Consider the following 24109-nt stretch of genomic DNA (forward strand, 5'->3'; position numbering starts at 1 on the left):
TCGTCATATTGCTCACCTTGTAAGCCTCCTTCCTGCACACAGGAACACCAGCAACAGTTGGATGAGGCCCTTAAGTATTAAGCATTGATTGTCCACTTAAGGGTTTCAATTGGCAATGGCATGGGAAGTTGTCTAAGGGCCATTCAGTCTCATTCTTCACTGGAATGGGCAGGAGGCTGATGGAATCTCCACCTGCTACCCTCCTCATAATTAAAAGTCCTCCTTTCCCTACTGTCCATGAAGGCACAAAATTCAATCCTAGTCTCACACACACCATACAATAATGGAACACCCATTCAGACTATAAAAAGCTATTTGAAAACTACTAGCAGAACATTTTTCATACAATTTACCAATACACGGAACAAATCTTTTGTTTTTAAAAACAAACAGTTGGATGCTACTGAGTGGTGGAAGACTTATGGATATCAGACTCTCTACATAGATGAATTAAGATGGGTTGTATTGTCTTCCTCATGCAGATTGCACTTGTTACAATTTAAATGGGATGAATGTAGCTTCAGCTTAGGTTGTAACAGTGAATCAACTTAAACACAGTGCATTACATAAAAGAAATTATGGCCTATCCACATTCTTCTCCACAGGTTTTGCTTTTTTTTTCTCTATGCAGCAATTTTGAACCCAAAAATTAAGTTTGGGTTATTCAAATCTGCAGGTTAAAAAAAAACATTTTGAAATCTTTCCTGTAATAAGCAGGTGCTATCTGTGCACAATTGTGGATCAGAAACTGCAGTAATATAATCCCAAAAATTGTGCAATGTCTGATTGTAATCAGTTCATATATGATGCAGACAGCTACTGGTGCCTTGCAGTAACTAGGCATCATATTTTAACATTTTGTTCTGACCAAAAGCTTTGTGCCATCAATTTATCTTTATTATCTGATTTATGTACAGATTTCATCAACAGCTACGTGCACTTCTGCTCCTAGGTACATTCCAACCTTTCATTCAACCCATGGTTATTTGAGATGCATGTGACTGCAGAACATCCATTATAAATTGCGAATCTGCAATTTGCATACAGTGCATTAATGTATGAAAATGTATGAAGAGGAATCTGGCATCCTTTTATCATGAGAATTTATATATTTTTAAATCAGGACTGTGGAAAAATAGCTGAGATGAATTCCTTTTTACTATTCACTTGAGTAAAACTGTAGTAGGCATTTGAACTTTACTATAAACTTATTTTATTGAGTATAGTTGTTGCATCTAAAATTTTTCTTCTACTTTTATACAAATTTCATAATCCTGCAAAATAAAAAAAAACTAGATCTTTTAACAAGTTTGCTTTTGCTACAGGGATGAAAAATTAAGTTGATGGTCTTGTTAATGCCAGTTGAGTAATACTGAGAAAAATATTCAGTTATGCTTTTTTTTGTAACACTGAGAATAATGCATTTGTATAACTTGCATATTTACGTAACTTGTGTTTATAGAGCAGCTTTTCATGTGATTTAAAAACAAAAGTAATAAGGCACACCTCCGGAAATAAATAACAAAATGTAAGACTGAACAAAAATTATTAGGGCAGGTGACCAAATTTTTGTCAAAGAGTGATTTAAGGCAGTAGTGATTCAAGGAGTATCTTAGAGGAAGGTGAGGCAGAGCGCTTTAGGGAGGAAATTCCAGAATTTGGGGCCAAGGCAGCTGAAGGATCTCCATTACAGGTCACCTTACTGAAGCCTTTGCAGGCAGTCAGCATTATAGTAGTAATCCAGATTGTCAGACTAATGTTCTGGTAACATAGGTTTGAATCACGGTAATTCAATAAAATCTATTAAAATCTAGCCTAATAATAACAATGTAACCATTGTAATTTATTGAAAAACCCATTTAGTCCATAAATGTCCTATAAGAATGAAATCTGTTAATCTTACCTATTCTGGTCTACGTGTGACTTCAGATTCACAGAAATATAGTTTCTTAATTGCCCTCTGGGGCAATCTGAGATGGGCAATAAATAATGGCCTAGACAGCAATGGTCGTATCCTATTTTCTTTTAAAAACAATCATTGACCATAAGACATAGGAGCAGAAATTAGGCCATTCAGCCCGTCAAGACTGCTGTACCATTCAATCATGGCTGTTAAGTGTATCAACCCCATTCTCTCGCTTTCTCCCTGTAACCCTTGATACTAAAGAATCTATCTATCTCAGTCTTAAATATACTCAATGACATGGTCTCTACAGCCTTCTGTTGCAATGAATTCCATAGATTCACCACTCTGGCTGAAGAAGTTTCTCTTTGTTTCTGTTCTAAGAGGTCTTCCCTTTATTCTAAGGCTGTGCCCTCGGGTCTCAGTCTTTCCTACCAGTAGAAACATCTTCCCAACAAATACTCTGTCCAGGCTATTCAGTGTGCTGTTCGTTTCAATTAGATCCCCCCCATATTCTTCGAAACCCCCATCGAGTATAAACTCAGAGTCCTCAAATGTTCCTCATATGTTAAACTTTTCATTCCTGGGACCATCTTATGAACCTCCTGTGAACACACTCCAGGACCAGTACATCTTCCTGGGATATGGGGCTTAAAACTGCGCACAATATACCAAATGTGTTCTGGGTAGATTCACTGTTACTGTTCGTTTTTCTGGAAGGGATAATGTGGAGGCAAAGGTGATTGACTAAGGTGGACAAAGTTAAAAATCTCACAATACCAGGTTATAGTACAACAGGCTTATTTGGAAGTAAAGCTTTTGGAGTGCTACTCCTCGTCAGTTAATTAGTGGGGCAGGATCATAGGACACAGAATATATGGTAAAATAGATTATAAATTCTGTGTCCTATGATCCTGCCCCACTAGATATCTGACTAAGGAGCAGTGCTCTGAAAGCTTGTACTTTCAAATAAACCTGTTGGACTATAACCTGGACCTGTGATTTTTAATCTGGTAGGGGTATACAGGGCCTTGTGGTATAGTGTGGGAGAGGAAAACAAGAAGTGGATTTTAAACACTGTCTGATAGCAATTAGGTACAATTTACATTGGTATGAATGAACATGGTACGGGACTGAGGGAGACATCAGTGTTAGGCCTTTATCCCTTTGAAGCCCAAAGGTGTTTTTTTTTTGCTCCACTCCATGTGATATGATATTGGGTAGTGCTTAATGTACTACTCAGAATGAACTCTTTTAGACTCTTATGCCCTCGTACAACAGAAGGCATGGCCGGCAATGGTACAGCAGTTAAATATGGCAATGCTCAAGAGGCCAGACTTAGAGGAGTGCTATTGTCTCAGTCGTAGGTCTGGAGGACATTATAGAGAAATGGAGGGTCAAGGCATAGAAGGATTTGAAAACAAGCATGGGAATTTTAAAACTGAGGCATTGTTTAACTGGGAATCCGAGGAGTGTAGCCCAGGAATTGGCCCATTCAGCCTGCAAAATTATTATTATGCTTTCACCTACATGATTTCAAATAAACCAGTTGGACTATAATCTAGTGTCGTGTGATTTCTGACCTTTTACGCTTCAATGAGGATGCCTGATTCTTTTAAACTCCAGAGAACATAGTCCAGTTTTAATTCATTCAAGGGCTGTTGGTATCATTAGCGAGAGTGGCTTTTGTGGTCCATCCATAGTTGGCATTCAGGAGGTGGTGGTGAGCTGCCACCTTGAACTCTTGCAGTCTATGGGGTGTTGATACATCCACAGTGCTGCTGGGAAGTGTTCCCTGGACACTGTCAGTGTGGAGTTTGCACATTCTCCCCGTGTCTGCGTGGGTTTCCTTTGGGTGCTCCGGTTTCCTCCCACAGTCCAAAAATGTGCAGGTTAGGTGAATTGGCCATGCTAAATTGCCCATAGTGTTAGGTGCAGGGGTAAATGTAGGGGAATGGGTCTGGTGGGTGCGCTTCGGCGGGTCGGTGTGGACTTGTTGGGCGAAAGGGCCTGTTTCCACACTAAGTAATCTAGTAATCTTTAACTCTGCAACGTTGAAAGAATGGAAGGTATAGTTCCAAGTCAGTATGGTGTGGAGCCTAGAGAAGAACTTAGTGCTCCCATGCGTCTGCTGCACTTCTGGATGGGAGAATTTGGAGGGTGGTATTGAGGCAGTTTTAATGAGTTTGTACAGTGCACCTCGTAGATTGTGATCATTGTCAATACTGTAGTGTGGTGGAGGGAGTGCAAGTTCAAAGTGGTAGATAAAAGTTTTAATTGATTGGCTGCTTTGTTCTAAATGGCATCAAACCTCAGGTGGTGTTGGAGCTGCACTCATCCAGGCAAGTATTTTCAAAGTATAGCACTAGGGTCCTGGGTTCGATTCCCGCTTGTCTGTGTGGAGTTTGCACATTCTCCCTGTGTCTGTGTGGGTTTCCTCCCTCAATCCAAAGATGTGCAGGTCAGGTGAACTGGCCTTGCTAAATTGCCCACAGTGTTAGGTGCGTTAGTCAGAGGCAAATATAGGCTAGGGGAATGGGTTTGGGTGGGTTTCTCTTTGGAGGGGTGGTGTGGACTTGTTGGGCCGAAGGGCCTGTTTCCACACTGTAGAGAATCAAATCTAATCTATTTGATCATGCCCCTGACTTGTGCTCTGCAAATGATAAACCTGCTTTGCGAGATAGGAATTACTTAGTTCAGAACCTCCAGCCTCTGTTTGTGCTCTTGGAGTCGCACCTTTCAGATGTCTGGTCCATTTTAATTTTTGGTCATTGCCTGTCAATCTGCAACTCTTGTGTCACTTGCCACTTATAAGACCAAGCCTGGATGTTGTCCAGGTTGCTGTATTTGGATTCTGATTGCTCCAGTATCTTATGAGTTCGATGATTGACTTCAAACCACCAGGTATGAATCTAATCAGTAGAGAGATTTTCCCTGATTTCTATTCATTCTTATTTTGCTAGGGCTCCGTGCCATACCCAACTAAATGCTGCATGAAAGCAAGGGCAATTACTCTCGCCTCAACTCTACAGTTCAGTTCATTTGACCATGTTTGGACTAATGCTGTAACAAGGTCAGGAGCTGGACTAGCCTTAGCAGAAGTCAAACTAATCTCATTTAGCAGGGTATTACTGAGTCAAATGCTGCTAGATTGCACTTCGCTGATGACCAAGAGCATACTAATAGGGCAGTAATTGGCTTGGTGGATTTGTCTTGTTTTTTTTTGTGGACATGACATACCTGGTCAATTTTTGGGTAGATTTTGTTTATTTGATTAATGGGATGTAGGGTTGCTACTGTCCATCCCTACATGCCACTTGAACTGACTTGCCTGCTAGCGCCCTTTTAGAGAGCAGTTAAGAGTCACCACATTGCTATGGGTCTGGAGTCACATGTAGGCCAGACCAAGTAAGAATGAAAGATTTGCTTTCCTAAAGAATATTAGTAAACCAGATGGTTTTTTACAACAATAATCACTGGTAGCCATTAGGCTAGATTTTAATTCCAGATTTTCATAGATTGAAATTTCACCACCTACCATGCTAGAATTCTATCTAACTCTCTACAGCATTATTAGTCTAGCGCCAATACTGCTGTTCCACTTCCTCCCCTACAGTGTTGAAGTTGTGCTGGAAGAGCTGGCTAGGAGTGTGGCAAATTCTGAAGCATAAGTCTTCTATAATATTTCTAGAATGCTGCTAAGATTTATTGTCTTTGCATTATACAATGTATTCAGCCATTCCTGTGATGCAACGCCCCCTAAAAAAAAAAGAGGCTACAATGAATATCTACTTGGCCTTGTGGTTGAAGATGGTTGCAAACACCTCAGTCTTTTGCACTGATGTACTGGACTGACCATCAGTGATGATGGACTTATTTTGGGAAATTCATCCTATCATTAATTGTCCAACAGAATCCACCTAGATTAACACTGTAACAAGACCCCTGTAAAGCACAGTGAACAGAATTTGAATTTACAGAAAGAGACCCTAATGAACTTTGAACTCAGTGCTTTAATCATTTGACTGTTCCTAAAACAGTTTTTAAAATGCAGTAAGTGAGCAGCAATAGAGAATTTTTCTGTTGGGGAAAACATGTTTTTCTTAGCTTGGTGCTGTCCTTCCAAGAACACTGGAGACACCCTATGCTATTTGGTTTGCCACATCTCGAGCCATTAATTTGAGCAATGGAATGAATTTGGGGGAACTATAAAAGTGGAACACATACCAACTTCAAAAGTGACAACGAAAGTAAAATGTGTGTAGTCATAATTAAGTACTTGTGCCTAATGCTTGGTTTAGCATTTATTGAGATACATGGTCTCTGCCTAGTAATAGGCTCCAGCCTTTGACACATGTTCAAGACTTTTTTCCCTTCAATCATGGTGAAAAACACTTAGGTAACAATTGGGGGAAGGTGTAAGAAGGAAGAGGATGTGGGGGGGTGGGAAGGGTGGGGTTGGTGCCTTCATCAAAATTGCTTAGTGTCCAATCAAAGCACTTGGCATAGACTTGTCTGTGGTGAGTTACCCCCTATCCTCCACTTCATCTTGCTGCCCTTTTTCTGCATCCAGCCCTCACTCTGAAAGCCTTCTCAATGTTTCTGGATATTTTATAAATCAACCAATTCAGATATATTATACATTCCTGGAGCAGCTGGAACCTGAACGCAGGCCTCCTGAGTCAGTGGTAGGGACTCTACCATTGCGTCACAAGAGCCCTCTGTGGCCTGCATCACCGGTCAATGTTGGAACTCCAGAGTCTGTTGTTCTGAAGAGGCCAGAAGCTGTCAGATGGTGAGGCCCAATGCACCCAAAGTACTAATTCTGTTTATGGCCTGACTGGCTCATGGTTTGACCAGCAGGTCAGGCAGCATCCAGGGAACAGGAGAATCGACATTTCGGGTACAAGCCCTTCTTCAGGAATCAGGGTTGCCCAAAACGTCGATTCTCCTGTTCCCTGGATGCTGCCTGACCTGCTGCGCTTTTCCAGCAACACATTTCCAGCTCTGATCTCCAGCATCTGCAGACCTCACTTTCTCCTCATGGTTTGACCAGCCTTCCTGAAAAGAAACAATACAGGTCTCACACTGGAACGCCAACTGGTAGGTGAGTTGCCATACATCTCAACAGGCTTCAGTCCTATGTCCAAACTCCGATTCCCCTCCCTACAATATAATATCTTTGGTCTCTTTCATAAAACATAAGTTATATGAACACAACAGTTCATTATTAGGAAACATGAATACATTTGAAATAATTGTGAAATAATTTATTCTCAATTTGAGGGTATTTTTAAAGGAAAAAAAATCACTTTAATTTCTATTCATCATTTGATAAGGATATTGATGATCATTGGTAGATGATTCAATCATAGATACCATCAGTTATTTTAATCCTGTTCTCAGTGAAGGATGAGCTGAAAGGTAACATTGGCAACATGGTTATAGGAAGGTGGACAATGTGTAACCTGTAGTCTGCTTGACATCAGCTAGAATCTGGGGTCTCACCTTTACTCAGGTGAGAAGATACTTCAGACATCACAATTCTGCAGCTTAAAATCCTAAATACTAGAAAACATGAACTTTTAAAATATAAAGTAAAATAAATTTGCATAATCATTAAACTTCAATTTTAAAAAGGGAAGGTATATAGATGGAGTATATTGTTCCTAGTTAAACTTTATGGTTAATGTATTCCAATATATCCTTAACTTCTAATACTGTTTTAACAGTATAGTCAGGCACTGCATTGTGTGCGTCAGGTTTTAGATTATTGTTGTTTATCCAGATAGTTGCGCTCACACCAGCATTCACCCCACCTTGAATATCAGTCTTTAGATCATCACCAATCATCACACATGCATCAGGCTTCACTTCCAAGAGCCTGAAACATTCTTGAAATATAGAACTAGCTGGTTTCTGCTCCTGCTGTTCCCCACCTACAACTATTATGTCAAAGTACTTCTCACATTGGCAGACTTTAATCTTCTCCCTTTGTACCGAGGAACTCCCATTGGTTAGTAAAAGCAACTTGTAGGACTGACGTAGCTTCCTCAACATGGCCTTCACCTCAGCAGGAATGTGGATATGTTTGAGTCTTGTATTTTTCCACAGAAAATAACATTCAGCAGCCAAACCCTCGTCTGGTTTCGTCCCATTTGTTTCTTGTATAGCTAATTCAAAAAGTAATGTGCGCTCTTTATCAATATCTCTCTGCATAGAGGAATCAGGATGCCCATTCTCCAACTTCATATAAAACTTCTCAATAACAAGATGAGCAGCAGACTCTTCATAACCATGTTGTGTTATTAATAGATCCTTGACCTGTGTTTTGTGAGAGGGAAAATAACAGTATAAATACAGTAAACAGTATTTTAGCAATCTAAATCATATGGAATAGTTTCTTTAAATTTCTCCTATTAAACAAAAACTACAACATTTGCAAAAACAAATCTACAAATTATTTGCATGAATCACGATCCTTAAAGGATATAGGGAAGTACATTATGTTCACCTCCACCACAAAAAGTGAGTGGCTGTAATATACAACTTCTTTGACAGTTTACCTGTAAACAATATAGCTCAACAATTAAAAGACAGATTTCAATGAAACCTGTTACACAGGAATGGTACGTCATAGAGATGTACTGCATGGAAACAGACCCTTCGGTCCAACCCGTTCATGTCGACCAGATTTCCCAACCCAATCTTGTCCCACCTGCCAGCACCTGAAAATATCCCTCCAAACCCTTCCTATTCATATACCCATCCAAATGCCTCTTAAATGTTGCAATTGTACCAGCCTCCACCACATTCTCTGGCAGCTCATTTCATACATGTACCACCCTCCATGAAAAGGTTGCCCCTTAGGTCTCTTATATCTTTCCCCTCTCATCCTAAACCTATGCCCTCTAGTTCTGGACTCCCTGACCCCAGGGAAATGAGGAAAGCAAATTTTCTTTGGTGAAGATTTAGATCTGGGCCCTGGAGTTCTTTAAAGGATCTGTTAACATTTGGAGATAGGGTGAATTGACCTTTTTAAAGTCTATTGTGGATTGTTTCAGCTGCTATGATAGAAGGTCCCACGGCTATCAAAATAAGAGCAGTCTTGCCAGTCAAAAGAAAGAGAACAAATAACTGCCAAAATATGAGCAGAGTTTTCAGAGCAGATTGCTGAACACAAAATGACTCGAGATGGAAACTCTTCAAAAACAAATATTTTTCAGCTTTGTAATTATATAGCATCAACCTGTCAGGGAAAAGCATAAAGAAAGAGAAACAATTGTTGGAAAATTGAGTTAGCTGTAGTGGATGTATGCAGTGTTTTAAGCCCTCTTCACTTGTATTTAATGCAATCCCATTTCTTACATAAAGACATTTAACTCATTGAAAAAAGTCGCTGAAAGTCTGTTTAACAATGGAGTGCATTCCAAGAATGATCCCTGCCGTTAGAACAGCTTCTCACATGCTGGGAATGCAGTAGCTTTGCACCCTGTTATATTGTTTGCTTGCCATTAATTGCATGTGGTTTTAGCAAATGCATGCAGAAGACAGTACATTTTTGCACATTGTAAATATCAGGGCAGCATGCTGCCTGATTCAGAGGCACCAGAATTTAGGGTTACCAACAGACCAAATAATGGACTTTTTCCAGACCCTCCATGATTCATCCCAGAACCAAAGAAATCAATGCCCAAGAAGAAAAATAAAAATAAAAGACGATTGAAAGCAAACTAAATTGAATTTTTTGAAGAAGTGAATTATCTGGTAGTCAAGGGAATGTTTAATTTTATGGATTTGCAGCATATTTGATAAAGTCTGGAATAATTCCACAGAAGCTGGTATCCCATCACTCTTTATTTACATGTGGAAAGTTCTTGACACTAATCCAGCTCCCTCAGAGCCAGCAGTTTGTCTGATTCTCCTTTTTAAAAAATTTTATTAAACAATACAAGTTACAAACAATGTTAACATTAACAACCGTATACAAGAATCAGCAATTTACAGGGGAAGGTAGCTTCAAAGCCAAACCCTACCATACAATCAATTCACAGGGAAACAAGGACAGACCTCGAATCCCACCTTAACATCGTCAAGAATATAACAGTAAACCTAATCACATACAGACAGTCCGATAAACCAAACAATAAAACAGTGCATATAACACACACATGCCTGGCAACCCAGCAAGCCACCCGTCCCTCCCACCTTCCAGCCACTCAAAGGTAGCCCGCCCCTTCTGACTGTCAGTCTGCCCTGACACACCTTCTGGTCACCTCTAGGGCAACCCTTCCTGTTTCCCACACTGTCCTAGGGTGACAGCAATCAGGACAGCCTCCCCACCTTCCGGCTTCCCTAACCGCCCTTCCGGCCACCTCGAGGACAGCCGGCCCTCACTACCTTCCCGGGATGACAGCAGCGAGGACCGCAAACCTGCCTTCTGGCTCTTGGTCTTCCCCTACATACCATCTGGCCTGTGGACTACCCTGACATGCCTTCTGGCCACCTCTTCCCCCTTCCTTAGGATGAAGGTGCACAGGACAGCCCATAAGCCTTCTGAATCTCGGCCTGCTCCTTCACACCTTCTGGCCACCTCTAGGACAGCCCGTCCTGCTTTCCCAACACCCCCCAGGACGACAGCCATCAGGACAGCCTACCCACCTTCTGGCTTCCCTAACCACCCTTAGCACCTTCCGGCAACCTCTAGGACAGCCCGCCCCGGTACCCGCCCGGGGTGACAGTGCTGAGGACAGCTACCCGCCTTCCAGCTCTCGGTCTGCTCCTATGTGCCATTGGACTCTCACCCACCCTGATGCGGACTGCCCTGACACACCTTCCGGCCACCTCTAGGGCAGCCCGTCCGTTTCCCTGGGACAACAGCGCACAGGGCAGCCCACAAGCCTTATGGATCTCAGCCTGCCTCTATGCACCTTCTGGCTCTCTCTAGGACAGCCCATCCAGATGACCTCTTCTTGGGACAACAGCGCTCAGAATGGCCTACCCACCTCCTGGCTCTCGGGGCCATCAGCATTGGGGTGGCCTACCCACCCACCAGTTTCGGGACAGCCTATCAACCTTCAGGTTCACGGGATGGCCTAGCCAATCTCCGTCTCTCAGGGTGATAGCTTTTAGGACGACTTACGAGCCTCCCAGCTCACAGCGAGGCCTGCCACACCCAAGGACAAAGACAATGTAGGTGACAACCCCAACAAGCAACAAGACAGTCAATTACCAACAGAGTCCTTTCTGGTACACAGAATCCATTATCATCAAAAGTTTTCTTCAAAATGTAGAGTCCATTCCAGTATGGAAAGTACATTATCAGAAATGGAGTCCACTCCAAACTGCAGACTCCATTGCTAAAAACAGAGTCCACAACTGAGGGCAGAGTCCACTCCTGAAGGCAGCAAATGCACACCCCACGGCACACGTGTTCAGTCTCCATAGCCCATCCATAGTGAACCAGGCCCACTCACAGGAACACAGTACATTGCAAAGGTGCAGTCAACTCTCAGGGGTTTGGTCCACTCCCAAACTCCAGGATGCAGCAAGTGCTCACCTCCCAGCACACACACATGTTCAGTCTTTGCAGAGGCCTAGTCCTAGGGGCAGGCCTACCACAGGAACAGCTCATCTGGTAAGATGTATTTTCTCACAAGGGCGCAATCCAAAAAAATTCAAAAAATAGTGAAGATGGGCACAAAAAACAAAGAAACCCAGAGTGCAAGGGCTAAGCCCTGCCACAAAATCAACACCATCCTTTTCTCAATGTGAAAGAGAAAACAGCAACACACAGGCTACAACCAACCAGTGAAACAACAGTTCCCTAATGAGGCTTGACTTATACCTGAAACAAATTGATTGTGTGGATCAGGCAGTTTAAAACTCAGTCCTCAAACAAAACCTGTTAACAAACCTGGCCCTGTAAACCAGCTAGTTCAGGAATCAGGTTTCCCCCAGAAACAAACAGTAACACACTGACTCTGGCCCAGCCAGCCCCCTGACAAGTGGAGAGTCCTTGACATTGATCCAGCTTTCTGAGTGAGCACTATGTCTGACTCTCCTGTTCTTTCCCGAGAGCCAGATTAACAGCCTTAGCCAGGTTCACCTGGCTGACCTCATTACAATCACTTCATCCCTTCTCCTCGGATTCAGAGGACCTAGGCTGATTTTTTTTTTGTGTAGTTCCTTATAGGGCATTTTAGCACTGTGTCCGGTTCTTCCAACTCTGCCTCTGATTTGGGTGACATGTAATGCACAATAGCTTGCCTCTTGCGCCCTGTGCATTTTAGAAAAAACTAACTCTTCTTCAGGTGCCAAAAGCATCAAGATAGTGGCGTCCACCAGGTCCACCTCAGATTCCGAAGTCACTTGACAACGTTCCAGCAGCCTTTCTGACTGTTTGGAGGAGGTGGGTAAGTTTTGCTCCCACCCTGTTTGAGAATTTAAAGGTTTAACATTGCACATGTGCTTGTTCAGGATCATTGCACCGATCTGAACTTTACATATCACTGAACCTGACTGCACACCAATCATGCCTCTTAATTTAACCTTGCCGTTAAAGTTTGGACTGCTCTTTCTGCCAGATCATTGGATGATACATGTTATGGAGGTGACCTTGTATATTAAATGCCATTTGACTTTAAAAAATACTCAAATTCCCTACTGGTAAATGTTGGCTCATTATCTGAGAGAAACACTTTCGGGAATTAGTGTATTACAAAAGATGAATGCAGTTTTTCTATCGTCATCCTATGTTTGATGGATGAACTCTGTGGACACCCAAAGTAGCTGCACATGCACAATGACAAAGTACATTGAGCCCACGTAAGGATCTGCATAATCGACATGGTCCTTATTGATACCTGAGACACTGCCCCACAATGCAATTATGTCTGTATTCAATCCTGGCCACCAGCCATAACTTCTCTCCAAGATCTTCATTTTGGAAACCTCTGGATGACTCCGGTAAAGTTCAGCCAGTATCTGGTGGTGACCATTGCTCAGGACAATCAATCACTCGTGCTCGACAATAATATTTAAGGACACACTTGGAGTCAGGATGTTCCATCAGTACCTTTTGGATGAACGTTTGTAGTAATAAAGGACCACAAACTCCTGCTAGGTCTACTCAAACCATACAAGACAGTGCAGTCCATAACTTCAGGCTGAATTCAGCAGTGGGCTTTAATAGTAAAGTGTATATGATTACAACTGCGTATAAATAGGGAGGGAAACATATCCCTGGTGGTAGGAACTATTTGTAGGTGGCAGAAGATGATGTGATGTGTCTGGAGGCTCATGGGGTGGCAGGTGAGGAGCAGGGTGATTCTGTCCTTGTTGCGACTGGAACAGTGGAGTTCAATGGCAGAGGTGCAGGAAGTGGGGGAGTTGTGCTGGAGGGCATAGTCGACCACATGGGAGGGGAAACTGCAGTTTTTGAAAGAGGTCATTTGGAATGTTCTATGGTGGATTTGGTCCCCCTGGGAGCAGATGCGGCACAGAGGAATTGGGTATAAGGGAAAACCATTTTGTCAAGAGGCAGGGTGGGAGATGTAGTCCAGGTAGCTGTGGGAGTCGGTGGGTTTGTAGTAGATGTCACTGAAAATGGAAATGGAGAGGTCCAGGAAGGAAGGGAGGTGTCCGAGATAGTCCAGGTGAAATTAAGGTTGGGGTGGAAGATGTTCGTAAAGTTGATGAACTGTCCAACCTGCTCGTGGGAGCAAGAGGTGATGCTGATACAGTCATCGATGTAGTGGAGGAAAAGGTGAGGAATGGTGCCAGTGTAGTTGCAGAAGATGGACTGTTCCATGTACCCGACGAAGAGACAGGCATAGCTGGGACCCATGCGGGTGCCCATGGCAAGCCCTTTAATCTGGAGGAAGTGGGAGGATTTGAAGGAGAAATTGTTGAGGGTGAGGACCACTTCAGCCAATCGAATGAGTGTGTCAGTGGAAGGGAGAGGAAGAAACGGAGGGCTTGGAGGCCTTCATCATGACAGATGGATGTGTACATCTGCTCCCAGAAGGACCAATTCCATCACAGAATATCAGAATTGGCCTCCTTCTTCAAAGACCACAATTTCCCCTGCTATGTGGTCGACGATGCCCTCCAGTGCATCTCCTCCACTTCCTGCATCTCCACCCTTGAGCCCCACCCTCCAATCGCACCAAGGACAGCCCTACTCCTCTAATTGCACAGAGGACAGAATCTCCCTGGTTCTCACCTTCCACCCTACCAACCTCTGGATACATCGCATTGTCGTCCACCACCAGGGAAATATTCCCCTCCTATCGGCATTCTGGAGAGACCATTCCCTCCCCACTCTGCCTTCTACCAGTCAGCCAATCCTTTATTCATACCAGTACCTTGCTCTATGGGTTTTTATCTTTCTTAACAGCCTCTGTGTGGCACTTCAAAAGCCTTCTGCTTTAATTACAGAAAATAATGAAAGGTTACTATAAGACTAGTGATTTTTTTAATATCCAGAGGAATAGAATACAAGGGGAGGTAAAAGTGATTATTAGATTGCTATTGTGAGCAGATCTGGGCAACACACTTGAGTGGGTTGATCTCCAAGTGGGTTCAACATAGATTTACCAGAATCAATTAATCTCACTGGATTAAAATTTGAGGAGATGACAGAAAGTGAGGGTTGTACTTTGAAGATTAATGGATGATGTGACTGAAGTTTTCAAGATATATTGTGAACAGAAAGGGTAGATAAAAAGGCCTAATACAGACACGAGTCAAATAGCAGTTCCTTCTGCTCTGTAACCATTCTGTGATCCGATGAGAAACTATTCCTGCGTGTTGCAGAGACTAGAACAGGGAATAATCTAAAAGTTAGAACCCGATATTTTGGCAATGAAATTAGCAAGTGCCTCTCGTGCAAAAGATAGTGGAAGCTTATAACTTTCTTCCCCAACACCAATGGGAATCATTTACAAATTTGAAATCTAAGACTGATATCGATTGTTGTTATCTCACAGTCTCTAGGGATATGGAGCAAGGATGTGTTATTTCCCAGATCACAATGGTCTCACTGAATTATCAGTAGGCCTCAAATGTCTACTCCCAATCCTATGAGATTAGTGGAATACAGAGTGTCAGAGTCATAGGGATACACAGTACAGACACAGACCCTTCAGTCCAACTCGCCCATGCCGCCCATATATCCTAACCTAATCTAGTCCCATTTGCCAGCATTTGATCCATGTCCCTCTAACCCCTTCCTATTCATGTACCCATCTAGATGCCTTTTAAATGCTGTAATTATACCAGCCTCCATCACTTCCTCTGGTAGCTCATTCCACACACACACCACCCTGTGTGTGCAAACGTTGCCCCTTAGGTCCCTTTTATATCTTTCCCTTCTCATCCTAAACCAATGCCCTCTAGTTCTGGACTCCCCCACTGCAGGGGAAAGACCTTTTCTGTTTATCCTATTCATGCCCTTCATGATTTTATAAACTTCTACACAGTCACCCTCCAGCCTCCGATGCTCCAGCGAAAACAGCCCCAGCTTATTCAGCCCCTCCCTATAGCTCAAATCCTCCAACTCTGGCAATATCCTTGTAAATCTTTTCTGAACCCTTTCAAGTTTCACAACATCTTTCCGAGAGAAAGGAGACCAGAATTGCACGCAATATTCCAAACTCGGCCTAACCAATGTCCTATACAGCCGCAACATGACCTCCCAACTCCTCTACTCAGTGCTCTGACTCGAAGGTCTCTTTGTTCAGTAACACTCCAGGGACCTTACCATTAAGTGTATAAGTCCTGCTCTTCCAAAATGCAGCAGCTCACATTTATCTAAATTAAACTCCATCTGCCACTCCTCAGTCCATTAGCCCATCTGATCAAGATCCTGTTGTAATCTGAGGTAACCTTCTATGCTGTGCACGACATCTCCAATTTTGATGTCATCTGCAAACTTACTAACTATACCTCCTATGTTCACATCCAAATCATTTATATAAATGACAAAAAGCAGTAGACCCAACACCAACATAAAAATTATTGGTGTTGACCAATGGCCCAATAGATAAACCAAATCAACAATGGTCTCACTGAATTATGAGGGCTTCAATTGTCCACTCCTAATCCTACGAGATGACTGGAATACAGAGTAACAAAAATTATTGGCAGTCACCCATGGCCCAATGGATAAACCACACTCATCCAAATCAATAGTGCAATTATAATGCAGAGGCTAGTTTTAAAATTTGTTCATGTGAGAGCTGCTGGCAAAGCATACTTAATATTCATCCCTGATTGGCCTCAAAAACATGGTGGTCAGCTACCTTCTTGAATCAGAACAGTCAATGGGCTGTGATATCACTACTATTACTAGGATGTGGCAGGACTATAGAGTTTTTAACTGATCAGTCAATTTTGGTATCGCTTACCTGCTTACAATTACATCTGCTATTTAACATGCATGTTGGCACCATGTTTATCACCATGATGGCACCTCAACTTTAGGTACACTTGTTTCTTATATGGTTTCCTACTACATTGTCAGTGACAGCCATAGCTTAGCTCATGCTCTGAGTCAGAAAGTTTAGGGCTCAAGTTCCACTCCGTGACTTGCCAAAATTGTCAGTCCAGTACACAGGGAATGCTGCATTGTCAGAGGTGCTGCCTCTCAAGATGAGACATTGAGCCTAGTCCCTGTCTACTTTCCCAAATGGACACAAATATCCTGTGGAACTATTCTATGTATCTGCTAAACATGATAAAAGATGTCCTTGTTGTGAATGGGAACATTGATGACACATTGTCTGGTAGTCACTACTGTTTGCCACTGTAGATTGAGTATTTACAGGAATCTGTTTTCAATTTCATTATTTCCAGCATCCAAAGTATTTTACCTTTGTAATGAAGAAGTATTTTCAGTTATGTGCTGAAGCAAAATTGAGGGCTGTCAACAGAACTATGTCAGCAAGAAATAGGGAATGACTTTACAACAACAGAAATGACTTTACTCAAAATGCTGAGAATGTTAATCTTGCTATCACAGGGAGCATTCTGGATGTACTGTGGCTACAAGAGTCCTCCTGTAAGAGCTAAGAATTCTGTGGCGAGTAACTCACATCCTGTGCTATGTTCTTTCTCAATTCTCCAACAGCTGCACAGCTTGGAGGGAATGTTGTTCCTGCCTCCCTAAACCATGTCCATAAGACACACTTAAGAGGGAGATGGAGTATTCTCCACTTGTCCAGATGGATTCAGGAAATCAAAAAGGGGGTGCAAGCATCCACACCCAATTATATACATGGTCCACAGACTCCACAGAACAAGCAGTTGGGCTGGTAGAACAGACAAGAAGGTCGACCCCATCCAGGACAAACCAATCTAGTTAATTGGCACTCCATCCACCTCTTCAACATTCACTCTCTCTTCCACCAATTTACAATAGCAGCAGTGTGTACCATGTATAAGATGCTCTTTTGGAATTTAACTACAATCCTTCAAAAACATCTTCCAAACCTGCTACCTCTTGCAAGTCACATACCCTGACTTGCAACTTAAACACTTCCTTCACTGTCACTTCAAATTCATGGAATTCCCTAAAACACCGAGTACACCTACACTCTTATGAACTGCAATGGTTCCAAAAGGCAACTCATCAATACTTCTCCAGGGCATTCAGGGCTAGGCATGTGCTGGCTTAGCTAGTGATACCCACAATCCATGAACAAATAAAAAGTATTGTGGAGAAGCAGTTTTGGTAGTGGGCTCTTGTGGTGCAGTGGCAATGTCCCTACCTCTTGTCCAAGAGACCCAGGTTCAGGTCTCAACTGCTCCAGAGTTGTATTGGTTGATTAGAAAACTAGAAGTACCTTCAGGAAAGCTTGATACTTTTACCCTCTCAGAAAGTTCCAGTAAAAGAGCAGCTGAAATGGGATCCTTAAGTGACTCAGTTCGGCCTTTGTGTTAAGAGAATATAAATTCTTTACTCAGAGCAGTAGGGGAATAGAACACACTGCCTGCATCAGTAGTAGACTCGCCAACTTTAAGGGCATTTAAATGGTCATTAGATAGACATATGGATGAAAGTGGAATAGTGTAGGATAGGGTGGCTTCAGATTTGATTCCACAGGTCGGCGCAAAATCGAGGGCTGAAGGGCCTGTACTGCGCTGTAATGTTCTATAAATTCGGCTAAGAAACACAGTTTGACTGAGGCACGAGTGCATGCATTGTTTTCTAAGTCTACAAATTTATTTTGCATAAACCTAATTTACAAATTGCTGGAAAATCTCAGCCAATCTAGCAGCATCTCTAGGGAGAAATCAGAATAAATGTTTCAAATCAAGACACTCAACCCAAAATGTTAACTGATTTCTCTCCACAGATGCTGCCAGACCTGCTGAGTTTTTGCAGCAATTTCTATTTTTGTTGGATTTACAGCATCTGCAGTGCTTGTTAAATTTTTTTTAAACATAATTGGTATGGTTGGTATAAGCCTGAAAGCTACACTTTAAATTCAGTACTTAGCAGTTTTTTTTCCTAAGCACAGATTTTTTTTTATCCCCTAAGGTTCCATTGGAGGAGTATTTTAATTAAAAACCAACTGAAATTGGATCTTTATTAAGTGACTCAGAGAGTCCTTTTGCCTTAGGAGTATATATAAGTAGCCAACTTAATACATCTTATAATGGAGTGCTGGAGTTATGGGACTCCTGTGACACAGTAGTAGTGTCCCTCTCTCTCAGTCCCACCTGCTCCAGAGGGACATCATTTCTATTCTTGTTTACAAAATATCTCGAGTGCAGTAGTGGTGTGCTGTGGGGAGTTAAGTGGAGGAAGGGGAAGATATTTTTTAAAAATTCAGAGAACCGCAGATGCTAGAAATAAGAAACAAAAACAGAAATTACTAGGAAATCTCAGCAGGTCTGGCAGCATTTGTGGAGACAAAGCTGAATTAATGTTTTGGGTCCAGTGACCCTTCTTCAAAACTGACTGTAGTTGAATAGAGTTTGGTATATATCCTAAAGATGGAGTGCGGAATTTGGGAGAAGTTGAGTAGGAATGAAGCCCAAAGAAAGAGACAGAACATCAGTTGGACAGACAAAAGAATGAGTAATGGTCAGCCTGAGGAATTCAATAGCTGCAAATTGGGACTGTTAGTAGCTAACAATGGGATAGTTGTGGTAGCAGTCCATATGATGACAAGGCCTGGTATGAAGGAGTTGGGGTAAGGACATAGGTGCTCAGGCCCTAAAATTATCGATATTGAATCCCAAAGTCTGCAGGACCCCCACGCAGAAAACATGATGCTGTTCTTCTAGCTTGTGCCAAGATTTGATGGAGCACTGCAGAAAGCCCAAGTCAGAGATGGTGACTCGTGACCACTGTGGTATGTTGAAGTGGCATGCAGCATGAAACTCAGGGTCATTTTTGTGGACAGAATGTAGATGTTCTGCAAAATAGTGGGAGGAAAGGTCTTGGATAGGAAGGTGCAAAATACATGTGGAAGGAGTTCAAGAACAAACTTAACAAGACACTACTAGAAGTAGTCTATAGGCCCCTTAGCAATAACTATACTGTAGGACAGAATAAATCAGGAAACAATGACAATAAAAAGAGGCTTTATATTAATCATGGATGACATGAGTCATCTTATAGATTGGGAAACTCAAATTCACAGAGGCAGCCATGAGGAAGAATTCATAGTGTGTTTGGGGCAGTTTCTGAGAACAATGCACTGTGGATCCAACCAAGGATCAGGCTGGTTTGGGTGTGTGATGAGGCTGGTTTAATAAATTAAAACAAAGTAAAATATCTCTGAGTAACAGTGACCATAACATGACAGAATTTAGCATTCAGTTTAAAAGGAAAAAACTTGAGTCGGAAACAACTGTGCTCAACCTAAATAAGGATACAAAGAAATGAGGACAGTGTGGCTGGAGTGGAATGGGAAAGGAGTCTAACAGAAAAGATAGTTGAATAATGGCAGACATTTAAGAAAGTATTTGATGCTTCACAAGAAAGATATTTTCCAATAAGGAAGAAAACTTTCTAGGAAGGAGAGAAACCAACCAACTTTGACAAAGGGTCAGTTAGACTCAAAACATCAGCTTTTTTCTCTCCTTACAGATGCTGCCAGACCTGCTGAGATTTTCCAGCATTTTCTCTTTTGGTTTCAGTTAACCAAAGTTAGGCATGGTTTCCAATTTGGGGATGGGGGAAATAGTGTGGCAACAATTAACACTAACAGAGGTTTGGGAAAGCTTTGTTGGATTTTAAAGAAATAGCCAACATATAATAACAAGGGGAAACATATGCTTTGAGAGAAAACTAGCAACCAATGTAAAAAAGACAGCAACAGCTTCTTTAAAAATAAAAAGGTTGAAAGTGGCCAAAGTGAACATAGGCACCATAGAAAATGCGAATGGGAAAATAATAATGGGGAAACAAGAAATGGCAGGGGAGCTGAATAAATACTTTGCATCAGTCTTTATGATTGAATGTTATAAGGTATCTTCTAAAAATATAAAATATTGATGGGGCAAAAGGGTGGGGGAGGAAATAAAAACAAACAATCTCTATCACTAGAGCAAAAGGTACGAGAGAAACTAATGGGATTAAAGACTGATAAGGCCTTTGGACCTGATGGGTTGCATCCTTAGAATTTTAAAGTTAGCAATTACAGATAGAGTGAAAGCACTGGTAGCAATTTTCTAAGAACCTGTAGACTTTGGAAAAGGATTAGAAAACTGCCAACACAACACCTTTATTCAAAATGAGACAGAGACAAGAACAGGAAATTACAGGTCAGTTTCCCAATTACAGATGTTAAGCTAAATGCTGTGTCTATTATAAAAGGATGTAACTGCACAGTATTTAGAAATACATTAGTGGGCGGCACGGTGGCACAGTGGTTAGCACTGCTGCCTCACAGCGCCAGAGACCCAGGTTCAATTCCCGCCTCAGGCGACTGACTGTGTGGAGTTTGCACGTTCTCCCTGTGTCTGCGTGGGTTTCCTCCGGGTGCTCCGGTTTCCTCCCACAGTCCAAAGATGTGCAGGTCAGGTGAATTGGCCATGCTAAATTCTCCATAGTGTTAGGTAAAGGGTAAATGTGGAGTATGGGTGGGTTGCGCTTCGGCGGGTCTGTGTGGACTTGTTGGGCTGAAGGGCCTGTTTCCACACTGTAAGTAAGTAATCATAACATAATCAGAGTCAGCATGGCTTCATGAAGGAGAAGTTTTATTAGAATTCTTAGAGGTGATAATGAGTAGGATAGATAAGAGGCCATCAGTAGATGGAATCTATTTAGATTTCCAAAAGGTGTTCAATAAAGTAGTATACTAAAGGCCACTTAATAAGGTAACAGCTCATAGTGTTGTGCAAAGTAGCTTGGATTGAGGATTGGTTAACTAATAAAAGGCAGATTTGGGATAACAGGCACCCTGTAACTTGTGATCGGTATTGGGCCATAATCATTGAGAATATGTATCAATATCTTGAATGAGGGAACTGCATGCACTATTGCTGAGTTTGCAGATGACACATATGTGAGAGGAGAAAATGAGGATTGCGGATCCTGGAAATAAGAGTCAAAATGTGTGGCGCTAGAAAAGCGCAGTAGGTCAGGCAGCACTGAGCAGGAGATGTTTTGAGCATAAGCTCTTCATCAGGAATGTGTGGTGAAGAGCTTATGTTCGAAACGTCAACTCTCCTACTCCTCGGATTCTTTGAGGAGAAAGTGAGGTCTGCAGATGCTGGAGATCAGAGCTGAAAATGTGTTGCTGGAAAAGCGCAGGTCAGGCAGCATCCAGGGAACAGGAGAATCTCCTGAAGCAGGGCTTATGCCCGAAACATCGATTCTCCTGTTCCCTGGATGCTGCCTGACCTGCTGCGCTTTTCCAGCAACACATTTTCTACTCCTCAGATTCTGACTGACTAGCTATGCTTTTCCAGAGCTACACTCTTTGACACAAATATGTGGGAGGGCAAGTGGTGAGGATAAGAATAAACAGAGGGATATAGTTAAAAATCACACAACACCAGTTATAATCCAACAGGTTTAATTGGAAGCACACTAGCTTTCGGAGCGTTGCTCCTTCATCAGGTGGTAATGGAGGGCTCAATCCTAACACAGAATTTATAGCAAAAATTTACAGTGTGATGTAACTGAAATTATACATTGAAAAATTGATTGTCTGTTGAGCCTTTCATCTGTTAGAGTACCATGATAGTTTCACTTCTTTCATGTGTAAATCAATGTACTTGCAGGGTTACATTGTACTTTGCTGAAAAACTGCATGCATTCGTGCAAAACTCCGTTATCTCACTTTTTAGATTGGAATCAATCTAAACATCATGGCAGAGACAGAGAACACAGGGGGCTAATACCTTCAACATATTGTCTAGCTATCACCATTGTTAACAGCTAACTTGAGAATGCAACTTTTTAAAAAAAGGTTTTGTGATTTACACGTGAAAGAATTGAAACTATCATGGTATTGTAACAGATGAAAGGCTTAACAGACAATCAATTTTTCAATGTATAATTTCAGTTACATCACATTGTAAATTTTTGCTATAAATTCTGTGTGTTAGGATTGAGCCCTCCACTACCACCTGATGAGAGAGCAACGCTTTGAAAGCTAGTGTGCTTCCAATTAAACCTGTTGGACTATAACCTGGTATTGTGTGATAATTAACTGTGTACACCCCAGTCCAAATCGGGATCTCCAAATCAGAGGGATATAGATAGGTTAAGAGAGTTATACAGGGGGATATAGACAAGGGAAGTAGGCAAAAACTTGGTAGATGTAATATTACATGGGAAAATGTGACATTATGCACTTTGGCAAGAAGAATTAAGCTGAATATTGTTAAAATGGAAAAAGACTGGAAAACTCTACAGCATAAGAGATGTACAGCACGGAAACAGACTCTTCAGTCCAACCTGTCCATGCCGACCAGATATCCCAACCCAATCAAGTCCCACCTGCCACCTTGTGCATAAATCACAAAAAGCTGGCATGCATGTTAAACAGGTAATAGAGAAAGCAAATATTTGGCCTTTATTTCAAAGGGAATAAAGTCATCAAGATGTACAGCACAGAAACCGACCCTTTGGTCCAACTTGTCCATGACAACCTGATATCCTAAATTAATCTAGTCCCATTTGCCATCACTTGGCCCATATCCCTCTTAACCCTTCCTATTCATGTACTCATCCAAATGCCTTTTTAATGTTGCAATTTTACCAGCCTCCACCACTAACAATGGCAGCTCAATCCATGTATGCACCACCCTTTGCGTAAAAAATGCCCCATTGGTCCCTTTTAAATCATTCCCCTCTCACCCTAAATGGATGTTCTCTAGTTCTGGACTCCCCCCAGCTCAGGGAAAAGACCTTGTCTATTTACCTTATCCATGCTCATGATTTTATAAACCTCTACAAGCTCACCCCTCAACCCCCAACGCTCCAGGGAAAACAGTCCCAGCTTATTCAGCCTCTCCCTGTAGCTCAAATTCTCCAACCCTGGCAACATCCTTGAAAGGATTCAGAAAAGATTTACAAGTTTCACAACATTCTTCCTATAGGAGGAAAACCAGAATTGCACACAATATTCCAAAAGTAGCCTAATCAATGTCCTGTACAGTTGCAGCATGACCTCCCAACTCCTATAATCAATGCTTTGACCAATAAAGGAAAGCATAGTAAATGCCCTCTTCACTGTCTTTTTTACCTGAGACTCCACTTTCAAGGAAATATGAACCTGCACTCCAAGGTCTGAATTATAAATAAGGAAGTGATGCTAACATTATGTAATGCACAAGTTTGACCACACCAAGAATACTATGAATAGATCTGGTCCCCTTATCTGCAGAAAGCGATATTGGCATTGGAGGAATTTAGAGAAGGTTCACTAGGTTGGTGCCAGGCATGGAGGAACTGTCTTGTGAGGAGGGGTTGAGTCTGTACTCATTGGAGTTTAAAAGAATGAAAGGTTACCTTATTGAATCTGACAACATTATTTGGGGACATGACAGAATAAGTCTTGTGGTAAAAACAATGACTGCAGATGCTGGAAACCAGATTCTGGATTAGTGGTGCCGGAAGAGCACAGCAGTTTAGGCAGCATCCAAGGAGCAGTAAAATCGACGTTTCGGGCAAAAGCCCTTCATCAGGAATAAAGGCAGAGAGCCTGAAGCGTGGAGACATAAGCTAGAGGAGGG

General features: G+C 42.0%; 1 protein-coding gene across 1 annotated transcript in view; it reads right to left on the bottom strand.

The window, feature by feature from the left end:
• Positions 1-7158: 7158 nt before the first annotated feature.
• The window catches only part of LOC122548481 (N-acetylneuraminic acid phosphatase), an 18671-nt gene continuing 1720 nt past the window's right edge, over positions 7159-24109 (bottom strand). The window contains exon 2 of the mRNA XM_043687198.1: positions 7159-8227. Within this exon, the coding sequence (XP_043543133.1) occupies positions 7577-8227 (651 nt within the window). The 3' untranslated portion in view covers positions 7159-7576. The remainder of the gene's footprint in view (positions 8228-24109) is intronic.

The sequence above is a fragment of the Chiloscyllium plagiosum genome, chromosome 3 (genome assembly GCF_004010195.1).
Source record: "Chiloscyllium plagiosum isolate BGI_BamShark_2017 chromosome 3, ASM401019v2, whole genome shotgun sequence".
Lineage (NCBI taxonomy): Eukaryota > Metazoa > Chordata > Chondrichthyes > Orectolobiformes > Hemiscylliidae > Chiloscyllium > Chiloscyllium plagiosum.